We start from the raw sequence: 13,752 nt of genomic DNA, 5'->3' as shown, positions 1-13,752 counted from the left end.
ACAACTGATTCAATTAAGAAGAAAGTGCCCTCAAAGAGAGCACTTTGTCATTTGGACCCTTAAATTCACAATTTTGGTCGAGGTCGCCAAACTTTGATTGCCCGCCATTCGCAAAGCGAAATGGAATTTGAATTTTTTTCTTTTGATTTCACCTAGGATCCATGAAAGGTACCCCTGAGCCAAAGGAGAGCATAATCCAAGAGGGTGGGTGTACACTCAATCTGTTTCGACATGGACTGACCCTACAATGGAATTTCCATATATCTTTCTGAATTGTTCAATTTCAAATAGCAGTAAACTTTTCTGAGTTTGGCTCTCAATCCTTTAATGCTGGATAAGGTATTTGGAGAATCAATAGCTGTGACCATGAACGAAAAAGATAACAGACCACATCCAAGCAGTCAAAGTCTCAGCATCACCCGATAATGAGGGCCGATTGTTCCATGAAATGCACCAGGCAAGACTGCTACGCACTTACCGCACATTTTTACGGTCTATCACGATTGCGTATAGACACGCAACGCTGGCATGGTTGTTAGACACGGTACAATTGAACAGTTGGCTCTCATGAATATCCAAGAATTCACAGCCTACAATGCATGGGCACTTAGTTGATACATGGTCAGTAGTAGTTTGTGGCTGTGACATCTACTACAATGGATCCAGAATTGCACATGAGACATGTGCTCACAAAATGAGCATCAAGTTAGGGCCAGGAAAGAAAGGGAGATGTGGTTCATTTGTACATGTCAAAAACAATAGAAATTCATCACTGAAATATTGACGCTTGAAGACCATGCGATGGAGCAACCCTGTTAAGTTATATCATTTTTAAGTTTAGGATCAGAGAAAATAATTCTGGACATAACTAAAATAAAACTTTGCAACTTTCCTCTCATTTCGTGGCAACAGATCTCATAACTGGGTTATTCCATTGAAATTCCACACTACCCCTGTGGAGGATTTTGGAAATATCTTGCACAGAGGGAGTATGAATTTCAAATGGAATTTACACATTAGCAGCTCCATTTGAAACTCACTCTCCCTCAGGGGAAGATTCAGGTTTAATCTTTCTTAGATGGTGTATGAGATTCAAATGGAGCTGCCTACTGTGCTTATTCCATTTGAAATTCATACTCCTCCGTGGCAGGTATTTCCAAATCTTCCACAGGGGTAGTGTGGAATTTAAATACAAAAGCCCAATACGGCTCTTTTGATAAAGCTCATCAGTATCATCTGGATAGCTCAGTTTTCAAAGTTCTGTAAAGTTCCTTAACATAATTTTCAATTGTTCACTGCTACCTCCCTTTCTTCCTTCCCTTCCTGTGTGCCTTGGCAGGATCAGGAGCAGCAGCTCCTACAAGTATCTGTCCTTCCTGTATTTCCTGCCTCGTGTCCTCTGAGGTCTCATTTATCTTCTGCTGGGCATCAAGGAAGAACATGACATCCCGTAGTTGTTCCTTCAGATCGTGGATTTCCTGTTTGGAGATAATTAAGTTTTGTTTTAGTTGAAAAATTAGGCTATTCAAGTTGAAATCTATACTTCCCTATGGAAAACATGACCCTAACTCTAACACCAGACACTGAAAAGGAACGAAAACGGAGAGAAGATGAACAAACAAGTCACTTGGTACCCCTAGAATTCATAGACCCCTCACATGTCAAGCACACGATCACTGACCATAGTCACACAGGTTGCGCTTGCCCGGCCAGCGATTACCTGAGCACATAGCACTTAGCATATAGCTGATTGCGTCATTGCATCACCTGAGATTCATGCATTCGCTGTGGTTATCATCGTGGTATTTATGGGTGTTAGGGTTGATATCCCAAGAAGAGAGTGTAAATTTCAAATTCAGTCTCCCAGTCAGGTAACCACATTTGAAATTCATACTCCCTGTATAAGGTCATGTCTTCCAATGGGGGTGAATGAATTTCAACTGGATTAGCCCACTGTGATAGGTAAGTACAAGGATAAAATCAACTTGCTTGCTCCCTTGCTTACACACACACTAATCCAACATTGATACAGATTAATATTCTCTCGCTCTTTCACTCCATTACAGTCATTCATCACTGGTTAGCTTGCTTGCTCAGACACTCAATAATTCATCATTCATCATCCATTTTTTCAGTCAGTCAGTTGCTTATTCAGGAACAGTCCATTAGTCTGAAGGGTCAATATTTAGAAAAGGGTCAAAGTTATAACCTTGGGGTTATGATTAGGGATAAGGTTACGTATATTTGGGGTTAGTATGGGGGTTAGAGATAGGGCAAGGGTCAAAGTTAGGATTATAAGTCAAATTTAGGGTTAGGGTTAGGTTTAGGCTTAGGCAGGGATTCTATTTATGGGAAAAGCAACATTACTGAAATCATATGACGATTCGGGATGATGTGTCCTATGTCTAGGCAATAGGTGGCCATTTTGCTTCCTACGTGATGAGGTTATTCATGTGTCGTAATACTTTTACAAAAATAAATAAGTTAACAGGTTTACAATTAAAATTATGTTGAGCATACAATATATTCTGTAGTAAATTGATGGAATACGATGATGATTGTTGAGGTATTATATGATTGATAGAATTCGAACGTCTGATCAGATCGTATTCTCCTGTGCCGTCAGTGAGATTCCAGTCACTCCACATAGCATGTTGCGAGGGTGGAAGAGACTAAAGCTGTAGTGACGAACATGCATGCATTAAAAATGATGCGTCATAGGTCCAGGATTGTTGTAACCACTTGACCTGGCATTGCTCTTATGAACTCTCACCCTCCTGGTTTAGGGCTTAGGTTAGCGTTAGGTGAAGTTTAGGGTTGTATAGTTTATAACTAAGTGATTGGGTTTCCAAACTAAACCTTTTTTCACCGATGTGGCAGTGACGTCAATGCATTGAAACATCTGTTTCACTCACACATCCATGCTGCGTCTTTAAACATGGGCATGCATTCTCCAGTGCTTTGAGCGAACGCTAGTGATTTGAGGCTGCACCCAATGAAATGATTACTGACGTCATTGCCACACCATTTGGACTATCAACCTGTAACCGGTCAGTCACTCACATCACTTGCTCATTGCTCCTGTCCCTCATCTCATTTATTCTACTCAGTCCCCCATCCACCCAAGGAGATAACAAAGTGCTTCCTATTAGTCAATTTTGAGTTTCTCGTCACATAATTTCTGAAAACTAGTGAGGTAACTTTTTCATTATTCATTATTTGTCTGCCTTTCATTATATGACTAACACGCATGTAAAATGTGTTGTTATTTGCCGCTCACTCACTTGAAGATGGATGTTTAGCCCAAATGAGATTCAAAAGTATATTACAAAGAGTCTGCAAGGTTGACAGCAAAATGTATGTTTTGATTTTGATTTTTCCACAAAAAATAAAGGGATATTCGTAATTCTTTTGCAAATATAGCCAGTTTTCATTGGTATTTTTTGGAAAATCACAATAATGAATTCAAGTGAGGGTCAGAAAATGAAGTGAGGGCGGGTGATGGGAAACTCAAAATCGACTTTCCTTGGCCTTATGTGTTTGGTGCAGTGCTCTATAAAATATGTAACACATGAGACCTCAAACGTACTGCATCTTTTTTCTTGCTGTCTTCGTCCAATTTGGTCTCCATGGCATTCAGTTTCTCCTGCCAGCCATGTTGGTTTTCTACTAAACATTTGTTCAACTGTAAGGATATAAAAATAGTTCAGATTTTAACCAAATATTAAGTGTGATGAATACATGTGTAATTACAAGGTGAAAGATGGATTGTTCCATTTCCAAATCAAATGGAACAATACGTCTTTCACAAGGCTCCCGCTGGACGCAAATTCTTGCGTCCAGACGCATTTTTGTATTGCTGGATGCAATGTTCAACAAATTTTATCAAACCGTTGCGTCCAGTATTTATAAATATCCTTGAGGAATCTGATGACAAATTATTAAAATTTGATATTTTAAAAATGTTTGATATTTAACAGTACTCAAAGTGCATGTAGCTGGGATTAAAAGCTGATGATCAATTGAAAAGTTTGACTTTTCTTTTTGAAGATATACATTTTTTCCCCAAGAGACCTAATTTTTTAGGTGTTTTTTTTGGAAAAAAAACAAATCTTCCATATGAAATGTCAACATTTTCAATTGATCGTCGGCTTTCATCCCAACTACATACGCATTAAGTACATATCATTAGATTTATAAAGTTTACTTTGAGGACTGTTATAAATATCAAAAATATCAATTTTTTATCATTTGCCATAAAATGTGTATTATATCACAAATTTAAAAAAAATCAAAATTATTTAATATCATCAGGACATTCTTCGTATCCAGAATGCAATTCAATATGGCATGATGTGCTCTCATATAATGTCTCACAAAAAATACTGTCCAAACGTTGCTACCAGAGCCCTTAAAAGTAAATATTCTTAGAATTTTTAATGTAATAGAATACTTATTAGCCAACTCAATACCAAGTAATCAGGGCCGGATTTACCATAGGGCCAGATAGGCCCGGGCCCAGGGCCCCCAAATTTTTGGGGCCCCCCAAACTGCCCTGTGTATAGTGTGCATCTTCCATTTGAGCCGAAAACACTATGTTTTGGGCCAAAATATGGTACAAAAATTGAAGCGCGCACTGGCCTGTTATATAAAGGAAAAATCATCTTCAATTTGGGCAAAAATAATCTAAATCTGAAATTTTTCCCCGCAAATGTCCTAGTAAAATCTACAAACTTGGCCACTTAAGGGCACATGCCTTCCTCACAGTGCGTTGGGGGCCTCCAATTTTGGTCTGGCCCAAGGCCCCCAAAATGGTAAATCCGCCCCTGACCAAGTTCTGTCATGACATGATGTGTCACATATTTCCTATTATTTATTTTACCCATTACTAAATTAGCAATACAAGAGGTAACGCATGTGCATATCACACTGAGAACCACAGGCTGAAAAAATGTTTTTTTCCCTGCAAGCAATCCAGAATTTCCCTCCAGTTTTACCAAATTTCCCTCCAGTATGACATATTTCCCTTATGTATTTCTTTATTTTTGTGGTTAAAAACCAAAAAATCCCAGCAATGAGCTTCCTGTATTGCCCACTTTTTCCTGCCATGCTGAGAACCATCTCTTCCCTGTAAATGCAAGACACACATACTGTGAGCTGCATAAGGGCTAGCCACAATTGGTCTGGCCCACCAGCTGCCTACAGAGAACCCATGGGTTTGGGTTATAACCAACTGCAGAGAACTAAATAGTCTAGATATTCACCTGTTTTTCTTCCTTTAGTTGTGTGTTGACTCTATTCAGCTTACTGCTTAATTGGTTGCACTTCTTTTCCAATGCAACCTTTTCTTTGACAGCTGCTGACATGGCTTGCATGGACCTCTCCATTCGCTCTAATTCTTCTACAGTTTTCTTTGATCTGGCCTCAACTTCTGATATCTGTCACCATGGAAATGGGAATAACACAAAAATAATAATGAAATCAATTTTAAATACCGTGACAAAGCAGTGGCAGTGTCATTGTCCAAACATCAAAAAAAAAAACCCAATCCACAAAGCATATCTGCAAGTGCAGGTATCCTATGTGATGCAATTGCATCATCATACGAGTACTCATATGGGCACGGAAAGCTTGGCCAGGCAAGGTAAATCCCTGTGGTTCAAAACCGCACCCAAGAAAAAAAGTTTTCCATTCATCCAAAAAGCCCCTGGGCCATTAGTGTTAATGAATGCTCTTCAATGAAAAAAAAAAAAAAAAATCAAAGATAGAACAATCAGCTTCTTCTTTTGGCTTTTAAGAGTCTTATAGCTGTTGCTCCTTCTAATCTCTCCTCTCAATTTACTTTCACTTCAATCTGCAACTCACTCTAAAGGTAGGAGGTCAAAACTTTCAATGTTCTTGTTGGTCCATCTGGGAGGTCTATCCCAGGAAGAAGAACAATCCTGTAGGTATAGACCCTCTAAATACTGGAATGTTCTTCCACTTGATATCCAATTAAATTTTGTATTGTGCTTTCTTTTATTTCATTATTATGACTATATCAAAACATTGTGTATTGTTTTTCAATCTGGACCTCTTGGGTGCTGTAGTAACAACTTGCTATGTGCGCGACAAACTTTGATTCAAAGTGTGTGTTTTTTTGCATTCTGCATGTAACGCATTGTGCCAAACACACGCTAAGCGCAGCGTACACAAACCTTTGTAATGGTTTAAAGCTTAAAGATACAGCTAATATGAGAGACAAACCAAGAGTCAGTCAGACGACGGTGGACTACATTATTCACTGTGGCAACAGCCAATATCGTAAACAAAACAGACAATTATGACGGCAACACTGCCTGGACATTCTAGACATTGGACGCCCCGTGCCGAGTTGTGTTTTTAGCTCTATTGGCCCCGTTACAGAAAAAAATGCACAAAATATATTTCTCAGTGAATGTATAAATTTTCACATAAATATAAATATTTTTGGATTCAAAATGAATGTGAAGCAAAAAAAAATTAATAGCCGGGAGTGAGTGGGACTCGATCTCGGGACCCTCTGCATCGCAGGCGACAACTTTACCATTACACCACGCTAACCGTGATACACAATGGGGCAAAATTTTAGGTATATATCATAAACATACCGTGCGTTATTCATACAAAACATTCAAAAAACAGTACTTACAATGAGGTTCACTGTCGAACCTCAATGGATTTAGACTGATAAAATAGTGTTTAATAACATACGTACAGTTTTGGAATAATTTGAGACATTTTTGTGTTTACGTGTAAAACCAATGACGACGTCAAAATTCAGCCAATCTTGGCCGGCCCCCCTGCTTTGAGTATGTCAAATTTCATTTTCACTAAAAAATGTCAGAACTGCGCTATTTTGGTCCACATGGATGATAATTCAATATGTCTGTTTTGACAGGCTTCTTTAGCCCAATTCTACAATACAACTTTTCTTTTGAAGCTATGCAAGTACACATAAATACCTACCCTGTCCAATGCTTCTTGTTCCATACAGGCCATCTTATCCTCAAAATATGTTCTTTGTGACTCCAACTGACTTGTTAATAAATATGTATACTGCAAATAGAAAACAAGTAAGGAAGCATTAATTTTACACAAAGTGATCAATGCATGGTGGCTACCACCTGCACCGGTGTAGCCAAAGGGAAAAGAAAATTCATGATTGATTTCTCAACCACCCTTACTACATACTACTACAATTTCAGAAAAAAAAACACTTGCCTAATTCGTATTATTCATATCAATTATAAATTGCTTCATTGTTTCTCTTCCACCTACCCCCCCCCCTTTACCCCACAAATCAAAGTTGATTCCAATTTTGTGTTTGCGAGTGTATTACACTGCTCCATTGATAGTCCACTGTGTTAAAATTTTGTTCTTTTAACAGAAAGTAAATACAAATTTGATGATAGAAATTTTTTGAAACATAAACATTGTGTAGTTAGAGGCTTCCGGTGGTATAAAATTCTCAACTTTTTTTTTGAGAATTGAGGGATGAGGCTGTGGAACATGAAATGCCACTTTAAGTGTTCCAACAGTTTTTCCTGATATTCTAGGATTCTTACCTCTAATTGTAATGAATCTAACTTTTCTTCATGACTGGATTCTCCACTTGTTCTGTTCCATTCTATAGGTTTACCATCTCCTTTTGTTTGTACTAATCTATGTACATAATTATCTGATGAGAAAATGACAGAACAAAAGGTACTAGGATGTAAGAAGGTGTCAACAGAAATGCAGGATTAATCCTGAAACGTACACCCTGAAAGTAAATTGTGCTTGTCATCATGGGGATTGGGCGCCCACTCATCTGGCAAAATTTGGGCTGTCCCCAACTTGTCATTCATCCCTATTTTTGTTTTGCCTGTACTTTGTTCAGAAATACAATCACTATTTCTGTCTGTATGTGTATTATTCATTAATGCTGATTGGTTGCCCTACAGTTTGTCAACTCTGAAGTACAAAGTGACAATGCTCACGTATACAGTGCGTAAACAGTGCGCCGTGCTGCGTCTCTGCTGAGGTATGCGTGCCTTCAAAATCGGCACAATGTGTGCGTCCGAGTCGGTACTTTGTACTTTACAGTAGACTGACTGTAATGTATTTGTTCATTATTGAATAAAACGTTTGTATATGTGCTTATTTGATTAAGTTTTGTAAAATAGATGCCATTAATTCCAAAAGCATCATTATACTAAGCAATTCAAACTTGGTAACAATGATCATTGGGTGGGGGCCTTATAGTACTATGAAGGATGTTGAGGTCAAAGGTCATTTAGGGGTCACATTTCAAATAGCTGTGATTCGGCTCAAAGTGGATATAAACTCAAAGAGGAGAGGAACATGTTAAAAGCAAAGCAAAGGTTACTTCAAGTCAAAGTTTCAAATTGCTCTGATTAGGCTCAATATTAATTAAATTATGAATAATTCATTCAGGCGAGACTTTAGCAGCATAGCTGCTTTTGTTGGCATAGAGATTGTTAACCCTCATCCACGATTCCTCTGTTAAAATTGAAAAAAATCTTTTCGCCATTTCTGTCACACATAGGCTTATATCTATACTACTAAAATAATGAGCGAAGTCTGTGTATGTGTGTGGTTGTCTGTCTGTCCGGCTATGTGTTTTGCCGTGCCATATTTCAGATATGGATAGGTATCGGGAAAAGTATGTTTACCGGGTAGTTTTAAGGTCAAAATTTCAAACTTTGTCCAATCCGGCTCAATTTTGGTGGGTGGAATTCTTGATACGAGGGGAATATATGAGCAAAAAAATGAAGGTCAACAGAGGTCAAAGGTCATTACAGAGGGTTCAAATTTTAAACTTTGTCCGATCAGGCTTAAACTTGGTGGGTAGAATCCTTCGTATGAGGGGAACATGTAAAAATATAATCAAGGTCATCTGAGGTCAAAGGTCATCCAGGGGCTAACTTTTAAACCTTGCCTGATTTGGCTTAAACTTGGTGAAAGTAATTCTCCATATCACAGGAGCATGAACAAAATCAACCCAAGGTCACTCGAGGGCAAATGGGGTCAAACGTTAGAGTATGCCCAATCGGGCAAAAGTGTTAAAAAGAATCCTCAATATGATGGGATCATGTCCAGGGCTGTCAACTCTCACGCATTGGCCGTGAGTCTCATGCATTGGGTCACTTTCTCACGGTCTCACGCCAAGGTAGTATAATCTCACGCCTAGGTAGTAAATCTCAGGCAAAAAGCTGGAAATTGAGTAAAATCTCACGCATAGTCATGAATAATTTGTTGCTCCTACCCCCCCCCCCCTGCTTTTCACATTCTCGAGCGCCGTGGCTCAAATTATCATGGTACAAAATGAACATTGGAGTCGGCAAATCCCGCTACGCTTCAGTCTCACGCCAAGCAATTCCAGAAAGTTGACAGCCCTGATCATGTCTATATTAGTCAAAAGGGTCATCAGGGGTCAAATAGCATCGCTATCAGTTACTCTCACAGCTACGGGTGAACCAGTATACATGTACAATAAAAAATTAAATACCGTATTTCGTCAAATAGTCGCCCCCCCCTCAAATAAACGCCCCCCACCACTTTTTTCAACTAAGATGTTTCAAAAATTCCGATATTTCCATGCTATCTTGTGTAGTAAGCTTACCAAGTTGCTCACATGGTCGCGAGTAGCAGCAATAAATGGCGAAAATCAGGCATCCGGACCCGGAAGTGAACCAAAAGTCAGTGCCAAAAGGTCATAGTTCGTTATTTAGCGTGACTTTTAAGCTTACCTAATGATTTTAACGGGAATTTTCGTGCTAAAAATGACCTCTAATAAACGCCCCCCCCTTGGGAAAATGTTACGCCCCCGGGGGCGTTTATTCGACGAAATACGGTACAAAGGTTAAAGCCATAACGTGTGATATGCTTCACAACTACGCCCTCAATTTTACTTGGATTTTTACTTTTTGCATAATTATAATGCCCAGTGGTGTACTAAAATACCACGTAAAAGACTAAGCCTGAAGTGCTTTAATAACAGTTAACTTTAACTTTTTATAATAAAACTAGGTCGACCCTGTTTTATTCAGAGTTTATTGATTGACTGCTTGCTAACATCTCACGTCGAGCGCAATGTTCCGTATTCTATTACATGTTATGATCGGCGAGCATAGTACACATATTGTAGGCGCTGGAATAAAATCACAGTTTTCTTCGTTATACCTCATTTGTTTGTCTCGAAATTAAAAGGGGATAATGTGATCAGTGAAAACAAACATTTAAATAGGAATCTATTCTTTATGCAAATCACATATTATTGCTTTAACTGCGTTTTTAACCTTTAGTGCTCCAAGCAGATAGAGTATGCACATGTATACACACAGCTATACATGCTGACAACACATTGCAATTTTGGAATGACACCAGTACAGGAATTCCATTATTTCCCTTTAAAAGTGTGTTTGCACTTGCTTGCTCGGCTTGCTTTGCACAATAACAAGTATGCCTGTTTCCATGCCCATACCAATTCTATTGGAATCAGCCAAATATATTTTCAACAATGTAATCAATTTATTAAACACAGCAAAATTAAATACTGATGCAAATATTTAAATAAATTAATCAATAACTATATAAGAAACAGAAGACATAATTTTCCAGTTTATTTTATTTCACATAAACCAACTTGAAAATATTGTGAAAATTATTATACATGATAATAAACCTGGGGAAATTCCCTTTATAATTTGTGACGTGTCATGTCAAAAGGAGACACTTTTGGGCAGGTTATGAATTTTGAGTTTTTTACATATCTTAAATATAGAGATATTTTGCTCCACAACGCCGTTTTTACCCCAATGAAATCGGACATTCCTAAGCGAAGATATCGAGTTCGTAAGTTATGGTATTATAAAATTGGAAATTGAGATATCGGCCTTTAAAAATATTATTGACAATGTTGAGAGTAGGAATTAACTTGAAAAATGTCTCAAAAACTACTAGATGCCAGTTATATTCCGGTCTGAAACTATCAGACAATATTTTTAGCATTAATAACATCGCAAATTTGCAACAAACCCAAATTGTGAAAAAATCACCCACCGGCAGATTTTTAGCTATTTCTCCATTTATGATCCTGCCCAAAAGTGTCTCCTTTTGACATGACACATCACATTTGCAAGTTGTCACACTTGACAGAGTAGCAGCATTGCCAAACCCATGATTTGATAGCCCAATTGGGCTACTTTTAACAATCTTCCCCATGACTTAGAACTGTTTCTTATCCCATAGAAACCATTGATAAAGAAAGACAAGAAATGTCTTTAAAAAGACAACGCCATGGATGCAGATCATGTTTCATAATTTTACATTGCAAGTACTTTGAATGCTAGTAAATTTGAATGTTTGGTACAACTAACAGGGTGCTAGGAAATACTCAAAATTTTCATGCTGAAAGCGGAATTGAAAAATGTGTGCTAAATAGGTCTACATATTTTAATTCATACCTGAACAAATGGCTTTAACTGAAATCACATCCACTGAGTTTTACAACAATACAACAGTCTATATTCAGACAACCTTTAAGAATGTTTGCTGCTTAAGGGATTTCATATCAACCAAGTTTCATGACAATCCAACTATCTATTATCAGTAACTTTAACCTTGATATGACCTTGATGGTTTCCACAATCTGACAATCTATACTCAATTCACCTTGGATGACCTTGACCTGACATTCAACATTTTCCGCTTACTAACTCATCATGTCCATAACCCCATAACAATCTGTCCTTTCACCTTTTCTGTGTTTTACCATTTACCAATATTTAGTAAATTACAGTTAAAATCCATTAAAAGCATGGTATTTTATTTAAGATATATTTATTCACAATGTATAGTTTACTGGTAGTTACAATCTACCCCAATTACTGGTATTTACCCTCCCCCTGACGACTAGTGTCACTCCCAACATCAATTATTGATGATAGTAGTGGCACCTGCACTGTTTATACCCAGCTTGTTTCCTTGTTTGGTCTGATCAGGGAATGGGCACTCAGATTAATGCTCATTATTATTGTTGAATTAGTGGTCACACTTGTTGCAGCTTATCAGTAGCCTGGATCAGCAGGAGTGCAATTGTATCCTTTTTCATAGAGCAATGATGGTTCAAAATGTTTAATGTCAAATGGTTCCTAAAAACCTTATTTGTGAACGGATTTCCATCGTTGAAAAAACAAAATGTATGTTTAATATATTAATTATTTCATTAATAGCAATTTCCTAAGTTTCCATCCATAAATAACCACAGAGCATTATCTGTTTACAAAATAAGTGTTTATTTCAGATTTCCAATTATAGCCATGTTATCAGTATACTGATAAGCTCTCATAAGAGGCCAAATCCAGACCTTCTGGTCATATTTACATTGTTATAGTCAAAAACGGATACTTTGTCCTGGTAGTCCCTGGCAACCCAGTCTGCATGTGGCTAAGTCACAAACATACACTACAGAAACCAGCTGTGAAGGAGCCTATATGCACGTAAACAACTTTCATTCTTATTATAAAATCCGTTTTTGAGTATAGGAAAAAACTCAGATACCATGGATGGATACTGACTATATATTTAGAGAACTTTGCCTACTAGGAATTTCATTGAAACATAATGGATAGGTGGAAAACAATTGGACAAGTATTAATTCAAAAGAAAATATCCTATTTTGGTCAAAATTTAACCAATTTGAATATGTTGGGTGTCAATCTGGACTGAAAATGAGCCATTCGCGGATTTCGTTGATTACAGCAAATTTCATCCATAAACAAAAAACTTATTCAGCACATTTCATATCTACCTAAACTCTTGAACAACCTCATCCTTTTTTCTGAAAATAACCACATTTTGAAGGATATCACAAGAAACTCATGCATATGCAAAATGAAGCAATTCCCTATTGCTAACTTGGTAAAATGCACACTTGTAGCCCAATCTCGTATGTCATAGCACCCAGTTTTGGTTTGTTGTTTCAAAATATTGCAATTACACATCAGTTCTTTCAAATATAAAACGCTAAAACCCAAATCTAGAACAATCGAACATAGCTGATCATTATATTTATAAAGATATAGCAAACTTTAAATGATAGAGATTCGACCCAAGATAAATTACACCTAAATTGAGTGTCAATTCAGTATTATAGCCGCATGGTGGGAAAAAATTGAGTGACTTTTGGGCGAAAAATGCAAAGCATTTTTCGTCCTTATTGCGATGGGTTTTGGCATACTTATTTCCTCACAGCGTTGCAGAATAAAAATAAAATAATCGTGCTGTCTATGTAATCAGGAAACTACAGAGGCGATAGTGTACATTTAAATTTGTCATTACTACTTCATGTTGATATTCAAACAGTGCTATAAAGTTGTCTTACCAAGGAATGTGTTTGTATTAAAAGAAATAATTGTTTTACAACTTGGATGAACTAGAATTACTTTTATGCAAATCCGAAAAATGCAACAGATATTTTTCATTGCTTTAAGATTTAGCGGTATTGCCAGATTATGCGTACAGTTGGGCTACATTAATAGCCTCATTATAGTTTTATTGATACTGGCAAAATACTTGCCTGTATGTGCTTGTTGTTCTGCTTTTAATGATACTTTAAGGGATCTAAAATGAGCGTTTATTGCGTTTCGACAGTATTTTTTGTGGCACATGAGAGCACCTCAGACCTATCGAATTGTATTCTGAATACGAAGCATGTCTTTCTGATAA

The 13,752-nt window shown here is 37.4% G+C and overlaps 1 protein-coding gene across 1 annotated transcript in view; it reads right to left on the bottom strand.

Annotated features, from left to right (window-relative positions):
- Positions 1-248: 248 nt before the first annotated feature.
- LOC140146615 (BRCA1-associated protein-like) overlaps positions 249-13,752 on the bottom strand; it is a 77,451-nt gene continuing 63,947 nt past the window's right edge. Inside the window, exons 10-14 of the mRNA XM_072168483.1 lie at positions 7,587-7,699; positions 6,988-7,077; positions 5,265-5,438; positions 3,590-3,685; positions 249-1,478 (exon numbers count right to left, since the gene is read on the bottom strand). Of these exons, the coding sequence (XP_072024584.1) occupies positions 1,299-1,478; positions 3,590-3,685; positions 5,265-5,438; positions 6,988-7,077; positions 7,587-7,699 (653 nt within the window). The 3' untranslated portion in view covers positions 249-1,298. The remainder of the gene's footprint in view (positions 1,479-3,589; positions 3,686-5,264; positions 5,439-6,987; positions 7,078-7,586; positions 7,700-13,752) is intronic.

This window comes from Amphiura filiformis, chromosome 2, assembly GCF_039555335.1.
Source record: "Amphiura filiformis chromosome 2, Afil_fr2py, whole genome shotgun sequence".
NCBI lineage: Eukaryota > Metazoa > Echinodermata > Ophiuroidea > Amphilepidida > Amphiuridae > Amphiura > Amphiura filiformis.
This window is presented reverse-complemented; position numbering and strand designations above follow the sequence as displayed.